The sequence below is a fragment of the Mycothermus thermophilus genome (assembly GCF_041956435.1).
Source record: "Mycothermus thermophilus strain CBS 625.91 unplaced genomic scaffold VTJ04scaffold_7, whole genome shotgun sequence".
Taxonomy (NCBI): domain Eukaryota; kingdom Fungi; phylum Ascomycota; class Sordariomycetes; order Sordariales; family Chaetomiaceae; genus Mycothermus; species Mycothermus thermophilus.
The window spans coordinates 1,876,225-1,892,265 of NW_027191433.1; the positions used below are offsets into that span (position 1 = coordinate 1,876,225).

Genomic DNA, 16,041 nt, shown 5'->3' on the forward strand with positions numbered 1-16,041 from the left:
GCGTTCTGAAATTCCGGATCCTCATCAGACTGTCCTCATGATCCTGTTTCGTGAATTCAGGAGTCATTTTTCTCTTGATATGCTAAAGGAGGCCGTCGCTGCCAGGACGGTGTTTCAGTGTCAATACTCCTCCCTTCCGGCGCCAATCCCAGTCAACAGGTAGACTTATTGGAACACGAGGAGAGGTGTTCCCAGTGGACACACGGGTGCCAGCTGTGTGATAGTAATTAGCTTGCTGCCGATCAAGATGGAAGATAAGCTTCATCTCGCAATCCTGACACCCAGAAACGCCGAAAAACACTAGAAATTGATGTTCTCGATGCTCAGCGCTATCAAGATGAAGAAACGACTGCCAGCGATTGGGGGAAAAAGTCCAGCTCCACCCCCTCGAGTAAAGGAACGAAGCCCAAGGTCATGAGAAGAAAAGTGAACAGTAAGCCGAAAACAGGATAAGGAGAAGCCCAACCAGCTGAGGACATAAGCAACAGGCTCGCTGGGGAAGACCTAAGCCTACCACCACTCCAAATCAAACTCGTCATAGCCACCCCGTCAGCCTTCAAAGATAGACTCCAACTTCTTTGGGCCTTTGCAAATGAATATCCCCAGCCAGCCTGTGGTGCCTTTTAACAACCAACAAAACGATTGTGTAGCAACCTTGGCGTTGGTTCTGTCGCCGCCGCCGCAGCTACAGTGCCCGTCGCGGTGGTCGTCGGTGCAGTCTCAGGCCGTCGCTGTACGGAGTAGTCACGGGGGATAATAACCGCCGACAAGGTTGCGGCAGCTGTCGCTGCTGTTGCGGTGACTTGGAGCAGAGGAAGGGTTAGGCTAGCCTAAGAAGCTAACACTTCCGCGACGGCTTCCGCGACGGCTTCCAAGACAATACTGTTCCTCCCTTCCTACCGTCGCGCAGTCACGGATATGAACCGTCGCTCTAGTTATAGGTGATACCCCCCTTGGACGGCGGGGACCCTGTTTACCTGATCCGCCCGGCCAAGCGGGATCTGTTTAAGCAGTTGTGAAATAAGAGTAGCTCAAGGTGATAACGCCAAACAATATCACGGGCAGCCATCCCTACTATTACAATAACAAGGAGAAGAGGAAGGGTTAGGGTTATCCGAAAAAGCCAACACCTCCACAACGCCACAGCTCCTTCCTTCCTTTCCTATATTGTGGTTTCCTACCGTTGCTGCAGTTGCAGGGACCACTGCAGTTGCGGTTGCTGTTGTGGCGGCCATTGGCTGTGCTGTAGTGACCCGGAGAAGGGTTAGGACGGTGATGTTGATAGTCCCAGCTTCGTTGTAGTTTTTTATATACCCTTCGCAGCAGTCGCGGAGCCCGTCGCGGAGCCCGTCGCGGCAGTCATGGGAACCTTCTTGGTCGCAGTGGCCATCGTGTTGGCCGTCGCGGAGGCCATCGGCTGTGCTGTGGTGACTTGGAACAGAGGAAGGGTTAGGGTAGTTATGTCGAGGGCCCGCTGCGGCCCACTGCCCCGCTTTCCTGTTGACCCACGCTTCTCGTCTGGTTCAAAACCGGAACTTCCCGAGAGCTGCGCCACTTTTCTTTCCTTTTTCCTCCAACAACGCCACACCACCCCACCGGCGACGCCACAAGTCCCGACAGGCGACGCCACACTTACACCTGCACCGCCACAGCTAGGCCACTTACACGACGTCTCAACGTCGTCAAGTGTAAGTCTTGACACTCACTCAGCTGCCCGCTCAGATTGAGTCAACTTGCAGGTTTTGCTGACCATGAAGACCTTACACGCCTGGTTGTCGGCCCCACCGACCGCCTGCCAAAATGGATGAGGAGCAGCCCTGGGCAGCGTGGCCCCCTGGGCTGAGGCGCTTCCTGGGACGCCTCACCCGGGCTCTGCGCGACATGTGGCATTGTATGTGACGATTTACTCTTTTCATTTCGAAACAGTGAGTTGTATTAACCTAAGGATCAATAGACTTGCATAACGCCAGGAATCAAATCCGCCGGATGAACTTGGGTAAGTTCGTGTGGATCTATCCCAGCCTCTGTATAACTTGACATTTCCATTCACATCTGGGTGCTAACCAAAGGCACAGAGAACAGGCGTACCCAGCAGCAGATCCGGGGCATCCAGCGTGATGTCACTAGGATCAATGACCAGCTTGATGGACTCAACGAACGCCTCAATGCGCTCGAGAGACAAGTCCAACTGCTCATCCGAGCTGCTGGCAACAGCTATCTGGGAGCCATTGAGGACGAGCTCCTTGACCTCGCGGGCTATTAAGGGATTGCCTTCTGAGTGTTGCTGGGGAACGGGAAAGTTTAACGATCCGGACAGATAAAGGGACGGGAAGGGTTAAGGATTCGGACGGATAAAGTGAGCAGCGGAATACCAGATCCTCTCTGAACTCCGGGCAACAATCTGAATTATTTCCTGGGTGATTGTTGCCTTTGCCCTCCCTCTTGCCTTCCCTCTTTGCTTTATTGTCTACCTGAGCTGGGCTTTCAAGCGAACAATTTCAACAACCCACACCCGTGATCCAGTTGTAAATGATGCTGGCGTTAACCAAAGGAAGAGCAAACATGCGCAAGAACAGGCGCAAGCCACGACCACTTTGTATTCGGTTCTTGAACATGGTCCTGTCCTCTGCCATGGCCCGCCATTCCACGACACTTTGCCCTTCGCGGTATCTTGTCTTTCCGCCTTGTTCCGCCGAGACTGTGAATGTTCCTCGGCAACAATGCTTAGGTTTCTGTCTTTCTTCCCAGTTTTCTTCTTCTAGAATTCCCCCGCCGACGAACTCTCAACCGCCGGTTTTCTTCCCCCAGTCATCTTCTACTCACCAGCCAACTCCTCTCAACCCTCATCAAACAGGCTTGGACACGTCATCGACAGACCCCTCTCTGACAAGATGCCCAACGACGACGCGTCCAAGAGTATGTGATCTTTGTTATGTCCCCTCTATGTTAGCTCGACTGCTGACAAAACAACCAGAGCTCTACGCTCTCATCAACAACCCAGCCCTCTTCAAAGAGCATGTCAACAAGGAGGTAGCCCATATCTTCCAGCTGCAGGAGCGCATCAAAAACATCATCGCCTCGAATGACCCGATGGGTAAGCCCTCACTCCATCCGTCACATCAAGTCCCATTGCTAACCGAGTGTGCCAGAAATGGCGAGCCTCGCCACGTGGCGAACTGCTCTGACTATGAAGCAGCGTGCGCTTCTGAATCTTTGCCTCATGTTGGTGGCCAGTCCCTGCCCGAAGAAGCTCAAGGCCAAGCTCTGACAGGCTGCGGCTTCAACCAAGAACATACAGAGCCATGGGAACTCTGGGGAGCGTGGTCCATCTGGGACTGAGAGGATGGATAACAAGACAAACGGGCCACAACGGCCCGTTAAGAGAGACTGGGGAGGATAATTCTCAATCAATGGACGCCTGATCCCGCTCTCACACATTATGCCTTTGCTTGGTGACTATGTTACTTAAGTCATCCAATTCTTCAGCGGTAAACCTTTTGCGATGATGTCCGTTCTATGGAGATCACCCATCTATGATCGATGTACGCTCTACGACAAGTTATATTGGGCCGGAATACTTGTCGCGAGTTCGCATCACGCACTCGTTGCAGGCGCCGCGGCCGTTTTGTCCATGGAGCATGTCCTGGCACCCGTCGAACTTGAGTTTACCAATGTACAGTAGGCGTTTGTAGCTCACGCCTGGGCGGAAACGCCGTAGCAATAACCACTGGAATGAAAAAGGCGCACTTGTAGTTCTTGATCAGGTCGATGACGCCGTCGCTGCTATCGTTGCCGTCGACGCCCTTACCGCTGTCGTCGCCGCTGTCGTTGCCGCTGTCGCTGCTGTCGCTGCTCCCGCCGCTCTCGCGCCCCTCGGTGAGGCCGACATTTCTGGGATTAATATCTGTTGGTGAGAACGCCCTCTTTGAGGACAGCCCCTCCACGACGAAAGCCCTCCGCGACGAAATCCCTCCTTAACGGTCCAATTTCTCTCTCCTTCAGTTCATATTCCGGAAACTTCCCCTCATTTCCTTTCCTGCAACATCGACTTTCTCTCAGCATTGATCCCCTCCACCATCAGTTGCCAGACATCACCCAAAACACAAGATCTATCAAAATCAAGATGTCGAACTGCAAGAATGCCGACGAGAGCAACTCTTGCCAGCTATCTGTGCCACTTTGTCTCCGGTAGAGAATTTACTTGCTGACCTGACTCCCATTAGCCGAGGCTCCATCCCAAGAGGGTCAGTTTCAGAGCACGGAGGCGACTGTCCGAGTTGAGCCCCTCAACGCCCGCATTGAACAACTTGAGCAGCAAGTGGAGGGCACCGCCAGCCAAGCTGAGTCTCTCGACACACGCGTTGCAGATCTTGAGGACCGGTTGACAGCAATGGAACACACCTTGGAGGAGCATCAAGCCGGATTGGAGGAACTTCGACGAAGGTTACATACAATGGAAGCGAGAAGACGACGCCGCCGTCGTCGGGTCCATAACGAGTTTTGCCGCGCCGTCAGCTACATGTGCCACTACCATTCGGCGGAATTAATGGCAACATTTGCTGTGGGTTGGAAAGAAAGAGAATGTATGAGAGGACTGGAAGGGAAAGAATGGAAAGGGAGAGAGGATCAAGGATGGAAAAGAAAGGGCTGATGAAAGGACAAGACGAAGGACAGGAGGACACAAGGGTGAGCCTTTAGTTTGGGGGGGTATTCATTGAGTCATCCCGCAAAGGCAAACCACTTTCTCATGAGTAAGCCTCGTCAAATTCCACAAGTTAAATATCCCACGAATATTCCATCTGGTCTCTCATGAGCCCGGTTGATCCACGCTCTCTTCCTCACCCAGCATCTAGGGAGATCAGCGCCAGTGACTTGAGTCTAAATGTCCGGCATGTATATATCTGACCTGTCGACAACAGAAACCTCGACCATCCCTCCTATCTGTATTATCGCGATCATGTCATGTAAACCCACCCACATCCATGACGTGTCTCTCCTAGATTCCTTTGTACTGACCTCAGGTCTTTACGCAGGTGTTTGCTGTTTATTGCTCAGTCAACCTCTCCCGCCATTGCCGAACCCCTCGTCCCCTGACTGCTGGGCCTCGCGTCGCCGGCAGCCATCAAGAAACTCACAAAGTTGGTAGTGCAGAGATGAAGGTCTAGGCATGCGATTGCCGGAAATGGGCTGGCTCCGCCAGAAGACGTTCTGCGGGTGGTGAGGCAAAGCACGAGTTATGAGCGGCTCTCAAATTACGGTCAAGGTTTAGGTCGGAGGAACGGGCTGGACAGAACTTGGATGGGTTCAGATGGGATTGATAGCCAACAAAGGGAGGGCAGAACCTAACATTGATGAGTTGGCTCGTTGATGGCTATCAAGAGGGCTAGTTTCTGTAATAGACCCCAGTTTCTTCCACTTACTCCTCTCCCACACCCATCGTGTTGTGCTTCCATAACATCATCCAAGTGATCAAGGCTTCTCGCATCACCAAAACCCTCCAAAATGTAGGCAATACCACTTGTCTTACCCGGACAATGTTGCTGACGTTCGAAGCACAGAGAGCAAATCTTCCATCAGGCAAATCATCACACACGAAACACAATGCCTTCCAATCAAGATCAAGGTCAGTGACCTGATCATCCCCAACTTGGTCAGGAATAACCGTACTGACTCAGGCATCACCACTTGGTAGGCAAGAAGGGCGGCGAGAAGGAGGTCCATCAGTCATCGACGGAGTCCATGGACGAGAAGGTCTCCAAGGAGGACCACGACATCTGGATCAAGGCAATGAAGGAGGCGGGAAGGCGTGTGAGGGAGCAACAACAACATTGGGATGGAGGCAAGAAGAAGTCAAAGCTGTGATTCCAACCCGGAAACACCAGTAAAATGAGGGACGGCAGGGACGGGGAGGTTAGATAGGGGGTTTACTCGAAGGACTTAAACCACATCAGATACATCTCATCTCAGGCCCTGGAGCCTAATAAATACATTGACATCACACCGCCCTCGTCGGATACTTCCGTCCAATATTCCATGACCCAAATGAGCCTCTTCAGTTTCTAGTTGGCCTGAGGCATGTGTCCCGAGTTCGGTCTCCAGCGCTAACGTGACACGTCCTTTGACCTCGACCGTCTCCAGGTCCCCAAACAACCCAACTACGACCAGATCTTCCCCGTTACCACTCCCTTCCACCCCCAAGTCCCAGTCAACAACCAAACTTGACAACACTCAAACCCGAACCTGTGACGGCGACCCTGTCAGCCTTCAAAACGGAAAACATCTTTGAACCTTTGATGATGAACAACGTCAATCGGTCTGTGGTGCCTTTGACAAACAACAAGACCTCAGACAAAACCGCAATGATGGCCGACAAGAATGCCGCCATTGACCGGTCCAAAGTGACCAAAATCGAGGCGGCCCCTCGTCGTGTTATCCCATTGAGTAAGTCCGCTGTCGACGTACCACTTGATCAACACGATCTCCTTTGCTGACAGGATCCGTGGGCAAAGATGACGAGCCCAAGAAGCCGACCGAAAAGCCCCGTCCCCTCACCATAGACGAGCGCATGGCTTTCAACGAAGTTCTCGAGGCTATTGCAAAGTCTGTCAATTACCAGGATAGAGAGGAGGATCGCCTGGGATTCAGGCCGGAGTGGTGGTGGTTGGAGGCCCGCAGGGCCCAGAAGAAGCTGAGGAAGAGTTTGGCGAAGAAGCATTAGAGTGATGACTGAGAGAGTTTGCGTAAACAAAGGAACGAAAAACAAGGCTGAAGGAGTCACTCCTGGTGGATATGAGTTGGCCATGTGTGTCAGACATCAGGTAGCTTCATTGTCTATCTTGGGAGAACAATTGACTCTTTGAGAACCTAATCCATCGGGAACCTGATAATACATTGAGAACCTAACCCCTGAGAATCTAATAGTCCTTTGAGAACCTAATCCCTAGGTTTCTTTGATGGGAAACCAAGGGATTGAGAAAGGGGCCCGAGTTGCTAGTATTAAACCTCGAACTCGATTCCAAATTGCTTCTCTTTTCTTCCTCCTACAACAACCTCCAAACCAAACAACCTCCTGGCAAACCTCTTTGCTCACATTCCTTCCCAAACACAACCGACAAGCCAACAGTCAAATCTCAAGCACCACAAACCAAGACTGCTGGAAACACGGGCCCTGTAAGTCTTCAAATACGGGACTTCATCCACGAATCGAAGGCCATGAACCAGAGATCCATCATCTAACATTCGTATATAATTACAGATCCATCACCATGGCTCCTCAACAGTCTTTCAACCAACCCATCGACCAGTTCACCGCAGGTAAGGCAAACCTTTATTCCTATCTCCATGACAACCAGAACTAACCAAACAATCAGAGCAAGCCAGGATGCTTTGCAAGGAGCTGGCAGAGTCCAAACCGAAGGACTACAACAAAATGGTCGAGCCGAGCCTTCGCCTGTATGAGCAGGAGTACAAGAAGAACAACCGCTCCAGGGTGATCGACACCCTCTCTCTCGGTCATCTGAGGATGTTGTTCGTCGCGTGCGGCGACGGAAATGTCACCTTCGAGCGGAAACTTCAAATTGTTAACGGGGAAAGAGCCCGTCTGGAAAAGATCAGAGATGACCTTCTGAACAAGCTGCAGAAGCTGGAAGGGGAGATCTCGACGCTTGACAGCACGGCCGATCAATATATCGAACTCCAAAACAGAATGGAGGACACAAAGAATCAGCTCCTCAAGAAAGGAGTGATGAAGCCGTAACTTGAAAAGGCAGCAAAGGAAGGAGGAAGCTGTGAGAGAGAAAAGGTGAGGGGAGGCGGGGGCATAGAGGATATATATAGTTGCGGACATCAAGAATCGAAGTCTTCGGGGGAATCCCCAGCAATAACATTGAAATGGAGCGGCGGTCTCATAACTCAGCCTCTCACTCGTCCACCCCCATATGCTGTGCGTCGCATGTGGCGACGGAAGCATCATTTTTGAACGCAAAATACAAGCCATTGACAAGGAGCGCGCTCGTCTAGCGAAGCAGAGAGGCGAACTTATCAAGAAGCTCAACGGGTTGAACGCCGAAATCAATGGACTGGACACCAAGGTGGACCAGTACAGTAATATCGAAAACAAGCTTCAAGATACGAAGTACGACCCTCTCAAGAGGGGACTGATAAATCAGTAACTGTGGAGGCGGGAGAGGAAGGAGGGAGTCGAAATAGGGAGGAATAGGGGGTATAGGTAATGGTGAATACTATTAAGGATTTATTGAGGGAACCTATGTAGCCCAGAGCATTGAAAGAGAGACAGTTTCATAGCTCGGCCCTCTCGCTTGCCCCCCCACTCGTATGCTGTACATTATGTACGGCGACGGAAACATCATTGTCAAGAAGAAGCTCCAACTGGTTAACGGCGAAAGGGCCCGTCTTGAAAAGATCAGGGACGAGCTTTTGAACAAGCTGCAGCAAGTCGAGGGGAAGATCACCAGCCTCGACAAGATGACTGATGATTACATTGAGCTGCAAAACAAGATGGAAAGCACAAAACATGAACTCCAGAAGAAGGGAGTTATGAAGCTGTACCTTGTGAGGGCGACAGAGGAGGTATGGGTTGAAGGGAACGAGAGAAAAGCGGATGATGGCAACATGGCAAGCAAGGAGATGGCTAAAAGAACCCTGGAGGCTGGAGAGTAGGGAGTCAGGGCCTTGAAGTTGCGCACAGACGTTTACGGGGACTCAAGTATCGGACTGAGTGGCGTATGGGCTGGTGGTGACGGGAGTGGTGAGTTGGCTACTGAAAGTAGAGCGGCTTCTAGAATACCTGCTAAGCATGAGGCCAGAGGGTTCTAGGAAGCTCAACGGTGCTGCTGATTGAGCTCACTTAGTATGTTAACCCTGGGGAGGGGGTTGGGTTAAATACGAAGGCCGCGACTCCCTCTGGGCCACCTGTACATTATGCTCTTCGTGTCCCTGCGGTGACGGAAATATTATGATGGAGAACCTAAGCCATTAAGATTTCTTTGACGGGCACCTTTGGTCCAAAATCATGAAGTAAACTCCAGCTGAAAAGTCGAATCAACAAGTCCAGACTCCCAAACTTCGACTCAACCTTATTCTTCCTTCTTCCACCCACAAACCTCCAAACCAATTAACCACCAGGGAAGGTTCTCTTTCCACACCCAACCACATCACCAAGCCTCAAACCTCATGAACCACTAATTATCACAACATCGACCCAGTATGTCTTCAACACCTTATTTGACATGCTCGTTTTGCAATACGCTACCACGTAGAAGATTCATGAAATTGATCTTCACATCCACAGACCTGTCAACCATGGCCGAGACCAAGTCCGACCTCACAGACCTGCCGACCACAGGTGAGTTGAGCTATCTTTGTTGAACTTTTCTCATGGCCCAAGATCAGACCTAACAAGTAGTCTTAGGCCAATTCACGGTGCCAGAGTTCCTCAAGAAATACCTGTCCCAGGAACAGTTCGACTTGGTGGTCTCTGTTCTTGCTCCCGAGTCATTGATGTCGCGGGAGCAGTTCGAGTCGATCTACGCCGCGATGCTTGTCGCAAAGCAAGAAGTCTCCAACCAGTTCGCAGCGATCCCCCGAGACATCCCAGTGAGCAAGGCCACGATAGAAGAGGTCAGGATGCTCTCCAGGGAGGGCGAAGGGGTTGCCATGGTGTTTCAGGAGCTTGCCAACAAGATTAGAAGAGGCGAGATTATCAAGGCCTCCGGAAAGCCCCACTGAAACAAGAGGAGGAACTTGGTGGATGTCGAACTACGAGCACCAATGGGGTAGCAGTTCGGTGACTTGGCCCGTGGGCAGATGTGAGACTGGAGATCTGGACGACAGGCTTAGGGAATTTGGACTCCTTCCTTCACCACGCTGGGGGTAGACACCAACCGGGATGGATACAGAGGAACTAGATAGCCCCATAGCCAGAACAAAGGCGTAAACAATTCCTCGGTCAGTAACGGCGTGAAAGTTTTCAAGGTTGAAGCTCGCAGAGCAGGTGGTCCAGGCGTTGGCGAGGGAGAACTGTGTTGTTCGAAAACTTAATCCATTAATAAGGTTTCTTTGGCGGGCTTTGCTTATTCCAAAACCTGACTTGACGCAAAGTCGAGTCAATAAACCCCAGTTTCTCCGCGTCAACTCGAGTTTTCTTTCTTTTTCAACCTCCAAACTTCCAAACCAAACCACCAGGAAGTTTCTCTTCGCATACCCGATATCCAAATCCCAAACCACTCGAACCAACATCACAACGTCGACCCAATAAGTATTCAACAGCTCACTTGAGATACTCATCGAACGATTGTGTTCAAAAATTCGTGAACTGACTCTCTGACACAGAGATCCATCAACCATGGCCGAAGCCAACATGCCCGACGCCGACTCTTCCAGCATGACCGGCCCGCCGTCTGCAGGTGAGTTAAACTTTTTCTCATCAACTTTTCTCACCAACCCGACCAAGTTAACAATAGGAATAGACCACTTTACGGTGCCGGAGGTACTCGCCAAGCGCCTGACAGAGGACCAGCTCGGCCTACTGGCCTCCATCTTTGCGCCTGACAAAGCCGGATCCGAGACGGATGAGGCACACAAGCCGACTTTCTCGATCTCGAAGGAGCAAGACGACCTTCTCATGAACGCGCTTTGCTCCGCAATGCAGGAGGTCATCAACAAGGTCAAAAAAATCTCCAAGAAGCCTCTCACAAAGCAAGAGCTACACCAGGCAAGACTGAAGTTTGCCGAGAAGCAATCCAAGTCACTTCTCCACCAAGAAGAGCTTTTCCTGGCGGTAACAAAGCTCCTCTCAGGGACAGAAGAGGTTCTCAAGAATCATCCCGAGCTCTTGCAGACGACACAAGAGTCCTTCAAAGTGAAGAATGAACTTGTCGATGCGGCAAACGGGTCTCTCAAGGGGAAAGAAGAGCTTCGCAATCAGAGACAAGAGCTTCTTCGTAAGCTAGAAGATTCTTTGCTGAAGGAGATCCGGCAGATGCTCTTCATGGTAAAAAAGCTTTCCGAGATTGCCCAAGAGCCCGAGAGCGCGACCGAGCAAGCCTGAACCAAGGAACAGCAAGCAGACATGGCATTCACCAAGTAGGTGGAATGCCAAGCTGCCTGAGCGTGGCAATGGAGCGGCTTCCTGATGGCTTGGCTCATGGGCATCTACGGGGCGAAAAAAAGAATGGCAAATGCAAATGACAAGTCGATACCGGGAGGAGTGGACAAAACCAGGACGGGATACCCAAGGTGGACAGGGGATAGAGATCAGGGACTTCATAGCAGACTTCGGAATTCGAGAATCATCAATGACATCGGGCATATCTTCTTCCACGCTGACCTGAAGTTCTTTCTAACCACCAAGGCCAACGCTCTAACATCATTAAAACGCATCAACACCGGGACGTACACATAACTAAAACTCTCACTGGCACACACACAAAACACATGAATATATTACTGCCCCTCTGCCCAGCACCATCACATCCCCCCCTAGTTCTCGAGCTAACCATCACTACCTCCCAATCCCCGAGAACGCCACCTTCACCTCCTGCCTCGGCCACTCAAACAGCACATCACCACCATACACATCCGTCGTGACCTTGCCAATCCGCATCTCCACTTCGCCATAAAACCTCTCACACTCCCTCAACACGCGATTCACCAAGCTAGCATTCGCCGCACCACCACTTCCCTCTCCCCCGGCACCACCACCACCACCACCACCACCAGGAGTCAACAACCCGCCCGGAGACGACGCCGTATCAGGACTCAACCCCGGCAGCCTCGGCACACTACTACTACTACTCTCATCGTCATCACCAAAATGCTTCTCCACCCTCTTCCTCAGCGCCTCGATCCCCTTCCTGACCTCCTTCGCATCATACTGCCCGAGCACTTTATTAAACACCGTCTTGGAGTTGCTCGGCTGCGCGGCGATCATGGAGGGGGCCTTGCCTGCCTGCAGCTGTGCTTCAATATTCTCCAGGTGCTCGAGCAGCTTGCCCAGCGGGCGGCGCATCACAGCGGCCAGGTACAGCTGCAGATGCTCGTGCAGCTCGCGCTGGGCGGTTTCGCGCCAGTCGGCGAGCACCTCGCGGTCAAACGAGGGCTGGTGCGTCGACCCGGACGTGTGCGCGGGGACTTCCTCGAGGAAGTGGTTCATGTTTTCGATGAGGAGGATGTGGAAGTTGAGGGCTTCCTTGTCCTCCGGGTCCGCGGACGCTGACGAGGCGGCGGTGATGGTTGTGGTTGTCGACGCGGCCGACGACGAGAGGTTGGCGCTGGACGTCGCGGGACCGCCGGCGCTGCCCAAGGCCGGGTTCTCCCTTGCGATGACGCGCAACGAGTCGAACATGCTCTTGAGCACGCGGTCGTACTCGCGATCCACCATCTTCCGGATCGGCAGCGCCGGATCGACATTGACCAGCATGTTTTCGATGGCGGTCGCAAAGTGCGGGAAGATGCGCACAAAGCTAATCACGCCCTTGCGCTTCTTGATCTTGACCTTGGTCTCCTCGATCGCGCGCACCTGGTCGTCGACAAACTTCTTGAACCGGGTTTCCAGGTTGCCGTGCAGCTTCTGCAGCACGTTGTTGAGGAAGTCCTGGTTGGACTGGCTCATGTCGGCCATCTTGCGCTCGAGCGTGGCAAGGATGCCCACGCCTTGCAGCGGGTCCAAGCTGAGCGCCCAGTCGATGAGCTGCTGCAGGCTGGTCTCGAGGAACGAAAAGATGGCTTCCATGGCCTTGGTGACCCGACGCGCGAGATCGCGGTCGGGTTCCATGAGGCGGTGTCTCCTCAAATCCCCGCCGCGACGGTCCTGCGGCCGGGCAGCGGCCACCAGCTCGGGGAAGTCCGTCTGCTCGAGCGTCGTGGCGTGGAAGAAGTCGACGATGAAATTCTGCTCCATCTCGGCCAGCGGCAGCAAGTCATCCAGCACGCCGGCAAACACCTCGTGCGGCAGAAATTTGCCATCGAGCGTCTTGTCCGAGGACCGGCTGCCGTCCAAGAGCGGCGACCTCAGCCTCGCCAACGTCTGGCTCCTCTTGACGGTAAGCTTGCGCGCCGTGGTGCTGAGACCCTCCTCCTTCTTCTCCTGCTGCGCCGTAAACAGCAGCTCGCTCTCGTCGCCCATCGCTCTACGCGCGTTCTTCTTCCATGCCTCCATTGCATCCTTAAACTCGGCCTTGTACACCGGGTGGCTGCGGTCCTGATACACCTGCAGTATGCGATCCCAGTTATCCAAGTCCACGTCGCGCGCGTAGAGGATGAGCGGGCTGTACATCCACAGCAAATCCCGGCCGGCCTCGTGGTTGCGGGCGTCGGCCTTCTTGGACAGGGCCCCGTCAAGAGCGCGCTTGGTTTCGGCATAGGCGTCAGAAAACTGCCGCTCCATGAAGATGACCAGCCGCCGCATAAACTGGGCACTCTCGGTGCGATACATCTCCTTCTTCTCCTGCACGATGCGCATCTTGCCGTAGTCGCTTTCCAAGCCCAAGGCGTGGTCGCCGTTGGCGTCTTCGCTGGCGCGAGCGTCGCTGTTGCCCAGGGTTGGGTCGATCTTGATCATGGCCTTGAACAGAGTAACCAACGCGGCCTCGATCTCTTCGACGCCTGCCGCCGTCTCCAATGGGGCCGTCCGCAGAACGTCCAGGTCGGACTGGTTGATGGCGCACGTCTCGAGCAGCGATTCGAGCTCCTTCTTGAGCAGTTTCTGGTTGGCGGCCTGCACCTGCAAGCCCTGGCCTTGGGCCTCGATATAGGCGATATCCGAAGACAGAGTCTAACACAAACAGCGTCAGCCATCCCATCCATCACGCAATCGTAGTGGCCAGCAAAACCTACCGACAGCTCCACACTATAAAGCGTCAACAAATTATCCAGCTCATCACACTCGCTAATCGCGAGATCGATGCCCCTCTTGATCGCCTCCACGCGCTCATCCTCCTCCTGAAACCTCGCAAGCCAGCCGCCCGCCTGGGCCCTGCTCAGCTCGCGATCCAGATCGGCGCGCACATCGTCAAACGTACGCGTGCGCATCTTCTCTCCGGGCACCCACCCAAAGTAGTCCAGCCACTTGGCGAACTCGGTGGTCTTGTTGTTGTTGAGCAGCGACGGATCGATGCCCAGCGTGGCCAGGTATTTGGCGTCGTTGCCAACCACAATCGACCGCCGCCGCTCTTCCTCCTCAAGAAGTTCATCCTTCTTGGGTTTCTCCTTGGCAGGCGCAGGCTCAGCGCCGCTTTCCGGCCGTTGTGTGCCATCCGTCTCGGTGACTTTGAGTTCTGGCACTGCAGGGACATTGGACTTCGCAGGATCGCCTTGGGCCGCTGCAGGTGCCGGCTCTGGCGGCTTCTGCACCGGCTTGGGCGCCGGAATGACACCCGTGATGCCATCGGGCCCGTCATTGGGTTTCTCCGCCTTTTTAAGCAGACGCTCAGCGGCGCCACCGGGCCGCGGCTTGAACGCAGTGGCCGCCGACGCAGCCTTCCACAGTGCCCCAGCAATCTCTCCCTTGGATTTCTTCGCCTTAATCATGGGTCCGAGGCCAGGCTTGACCGGCTCTTCGGGTTCTGGCGGGGGTTTCGGAGGTGACGCCTCTTCCGCAGGAGGAGCGGATTGTGGCGTTGGAGGATCAGGTGGTGAGGTTGGCAACGTAGAGGTCGACGTGCGGCCAAGGAGATCTGGCGTGCTGTCCTTGGGCGAACCAACATCGCTGCCTGTTGCTAGGCTGTCATTGCGTCGGCTGAACGACTCCTTGCGACCTGTGACCCTCTCGCTGCTACGGGGCGGGGGCACAGGCTCCCTGCGCATTCCCGGACTCATGAGAGGGGCAGGAACCAGGTCCCTATCGGTCTGCAAGGTCCGCAACGGGTCCATTGGAGGTCTCCTCCTCTCCGGAGGTTTATCCTCTGGCTGCGGGATCGGGGACTCGGGCGGGAGAAAGGGCGAGCTCCCGTTCATGCCGTTCCTGGTGCTGGGACGCAGGCTGCTGGTCCCATCGTCGCTTCTTGCCGTGATAGACGCGGCAACAGAGTCTTGGCTTTGGTTTCTGGCACCCAGCCTGCGCAGGGAAGGATCCATAGGCGGGCGTCCTGAGTCGAAGCTCTGAGCGGGCGAAGACGACGGGCCGTTGGCGGTTCCCATGACGCTGCGGGAGGTGGGCGGGCGGTCGGGGACACCCGTGACAGAGGGAGTAGAGGAGGACGTGCTCGGGGGGATATTGTACGCAGACGATAGGGAGACGGTGGTGCTGTTTGGGGCTGGCTCGAGCGGCGCAGGGCGCGGAGAAGGGCGGTCGGGCTGTCTCCGGACTTGGGCACCGTTGAGGACCTGATCCAGCTCGCGCTGCTCGAAGCCCGTGAGAAGCGGAGTGCGGCCGCCGGTGTACTTGTTGTAGATCTTGATCAGGCTGGCGATAAAGAACTTCTTCTCCTTATCGGTCTGGGCCTCCCAGTAGTACGGCTTGCCAAGGGTGACGACGAAGCCGACATCGCCGGCCCATTGCTTGTAGTTGGCGATGGGAGTGGGGCCGGTGAAGGACTCGATGGAAGACAGGTCGTCGAGGTTCCATGTCTTGCCGATAGAAAAGGTGCCGTTGGAGTTCTCCTTGGACTTGTGAACGCGGACGCGGCCCGACTTACGGACGGCAACAATGATGATGCGGGGCTTTTCGTTCTGGGGCACCCTCGCAGAGGGCGGGGGCGGTGCGGTAGGGGAAGTCTGGAACTCGGTGATGCGAATGTGGGTGATGTAGGTCTCGAGAATGGAGCCGTCCTCGTCGCGCTTGCTGAAGCAGCTCTCGATGATGCGTCTCTTTTCATCTTCGAAGCGCTCGGCGCGGGACATGTCGCGGCCGCTCATGGCGAGGGCGGGAGCGGGGACGGGGAAGGGGCTCCGTCACGTAGGTAGAGAGATGAGGACGGGGGCTCGAGTTGAGGATCGAGGACAGGCTCATGAAGGGTTGGGTGGGAGCGACAGAGCACCGCGGGGGTGCCTGGACATGGTGGAGGAGCACTCGATGGCGGTGGG

At 54.3% G+C, this 16,041-nt stretch overlaps 11 protein-coding genes across 11 annotated transcripts; 8 read left to right on the forward strand and 3 right to left on the reverse strand.

Moving 5' to 3' along the window:
- Positions 1-623: 623 nt before the first annotated feature.
- Positions 624-1,414, reverse strand: VTJ04DRAFT_10240 (uncharacterized protein; the record flags this gene model as incomplete). Its single annotated transcript, XM_069357958.1, has 3 exons — positions 624-802; positions 1,182-1,238; positions 1,315-1,414. 3 exons carry the CDS (start codon positions 1,412-1,414, stop codon positions 624-626), a joined length of 336 nt encoding a protein of 111 aa, XP_069214974.1.
- Positions 1,415-1,800: 386 nt separating this feature from the next.
- On the forward strand, positions 1,801-2,263 carry VTJ04DRAFT_10241 (uncharacterized protein; the record flags this gene model as incomplete). Its single annotated transcript, XM_069357959.1, has 3 exons — positions 1,801-1,891; positions 1,955-1,996; positions 2,076-2,263. 3 exons carry the CDS (start codon positions 1,801-1,803, stop codon positions 2,261-2,263), a joined length of 321 nt encoding a protein of 106 aa, XP_069214975.1.
- Positions 2,264-2,891: 628 nt separating this feature from the next.
- On the forward strand, positions 2,892-3,268 carry VTJ04DRAFT_10242 (uncharacterized protein; the record flags this gene model as incomplete). The annotated part of the gene is made up of 3 exons (XM_069357960.1): positions 2,892-2,916; positions 2,975-3,094; positions 3,150-3,268. The coding sequence occupies 3 exons, from the start codon at positions 2,892-2,894 to the stop codon at positions 3,266-3,268; spliced, it is 264 nt and encodes an 87-aa protein (XP_069214976.1).
- Positions 3,269-3,559: 291 nt separating this feature from the next.
- On the reverse strand, positions 3,560-4,534 carry VTJ04DRAFT_10243 (uncharacterized protein; the record flags this gene model as incomplete). The annotated part of the gene is made up of 4 exons (XM_069357961.1): positions 3,560-3,643; positions 3,726-3,891; positions 4,359-4,401; positions 4,453-4,534. The coding sequence occupies 4 exons, from the start codon at positions 4,532-4,534 to the stop codon at positions 3,560-3,562; spliced, it is 375 nt and encodes a 124-aa protein (XP_069214977.1).
- Positions 4,535-5,601: 1,067 nt separating this feature from the next.
- On the forward strand, positions 5,602-5,862 carry VTJ04DRAFT_10244 (uncharacterized protein; the record flags this gene model as incomplete). Its single annotated transcript, XM_069357962.1, has 2 exons — positions 5,602-5,623; positions 5,693-5,862. 2 exons carry the CDS (start codon positions 5,602-5,604, stop codon positions 5,860-5,862), a joined length of 192 nt encoding a protein of 63 aa, XP_069214978.1.
- A 497-nt stretch (positions 5,863-6,359) lies between these two features.
- Positions 6,360-6,718, forward strand: VTJ04DRAFT_10245 (uncharacterized protein; the record flags this gene model as incomplete). The annotated part of the gene is made up of 2 exons (XM_069357963.1): positions 6,360-6,441; positions 6,495-6,718. 2 exons carry the CDS (start codon positions 6,360-6,362, stop codon positions 6,716-6,718), a joined length of 306 nt encoding a protein of 101 aa, XP_069214979.1.
- A 547-nt stretch (positions 6,719-7,265) lies between these two features.
- Positions 7,266-7,756, forward strand: VTJ04DRAFT_10246 (uncharacterized protein; the record flags this gene model as incomplete). Its single annotated transcript, XM_069357964.1, has 2 exons — positions 7,266-7,314; positions 7,371-7,756. 2 exons carry the CDS (start codon positions 7,266-7,268, stop codon positions 7,754-7,756), a joined length of 435 nt encoding a protein of 144 aa, XP_069214980.1.
- Positions 7,757-7,937: 181 nt separating this feature from the next.
- On the forward strand, positions 7,938-8,679 carry VTJ04DRAFT_10247 (uncharacterized protein; the record flags this gene model as incomplete). The annotated part of the gene is made up of 2 exons (XM_069357965.1): positions 7,938-8,090; positions 8,305-8,679. 2 exons carry the CDS (start codon positions 7,938-7,940, stop codon positions 8,677-8,679), a joined length of 528 nt encoding a protein of 175 aa, XP_069214981.1.
- Positions 8,680-9,321: 642 nt separating this feature from the next.
- On the forward strand, positions 9,322-9,747 carry VTJ04DRAFT_10248 (uncharacterized protein; the record flags this gene model as incomplete). Its single annotated transcript, XM_069357966.1, has 2 exons — positions 9,322-9,364; positions 9,431-9,747. The coding sequence occupies 2 exons, from the start codon at positions 9,322-9,324 to the stop codon at positions 9,745-9,747; spliced, it is 360 nt and encodes a 119-aa protein (XP_069214982.1).
- A 616-nt stretch (positions 9,748-10,363) lies between these two features.
- On the forward strand, positions 10,364-11,068 carry VTJ04DRAFT_10249 (uncharacterized protein; the record flags this gene model as incomplete). Its single annotated transcript, XM_069357967.1, has 2 exons — positions 10,364-10,424; positions 10,488-11,068. The coding sequence occupies 2 exons, from the start codon at positions 10,364-10,366 to the stop codon at positions 11,066-11,068; spliced, it is 642 nt and encodes a 213-aa protein (XP_069214983.1).
- Positions 11,069-11,521: 453 nt separating this feature from the next.
- VTJ04DRAFT_10250 (uncharacterized protein) lies at positions 11,522-15,873 on the reverse strand (the record flags this gene model as incomplete). Its single annotated transcript, XM_069357969.1, has 2 exons — positions 11,522-13,792; positions 13,855-15,873. The coding sequence occupies 2 exons, from the start codon at positions 15,871-15,873 to the stop codon at positions 11,522-11,524; spliced, it is 4,290 nt and encodes a 1,429-aa protein (XP_069214984.1).
- Between the last annotated feature and the right edge of the window lie 168 nt (positions 15,874-16,041).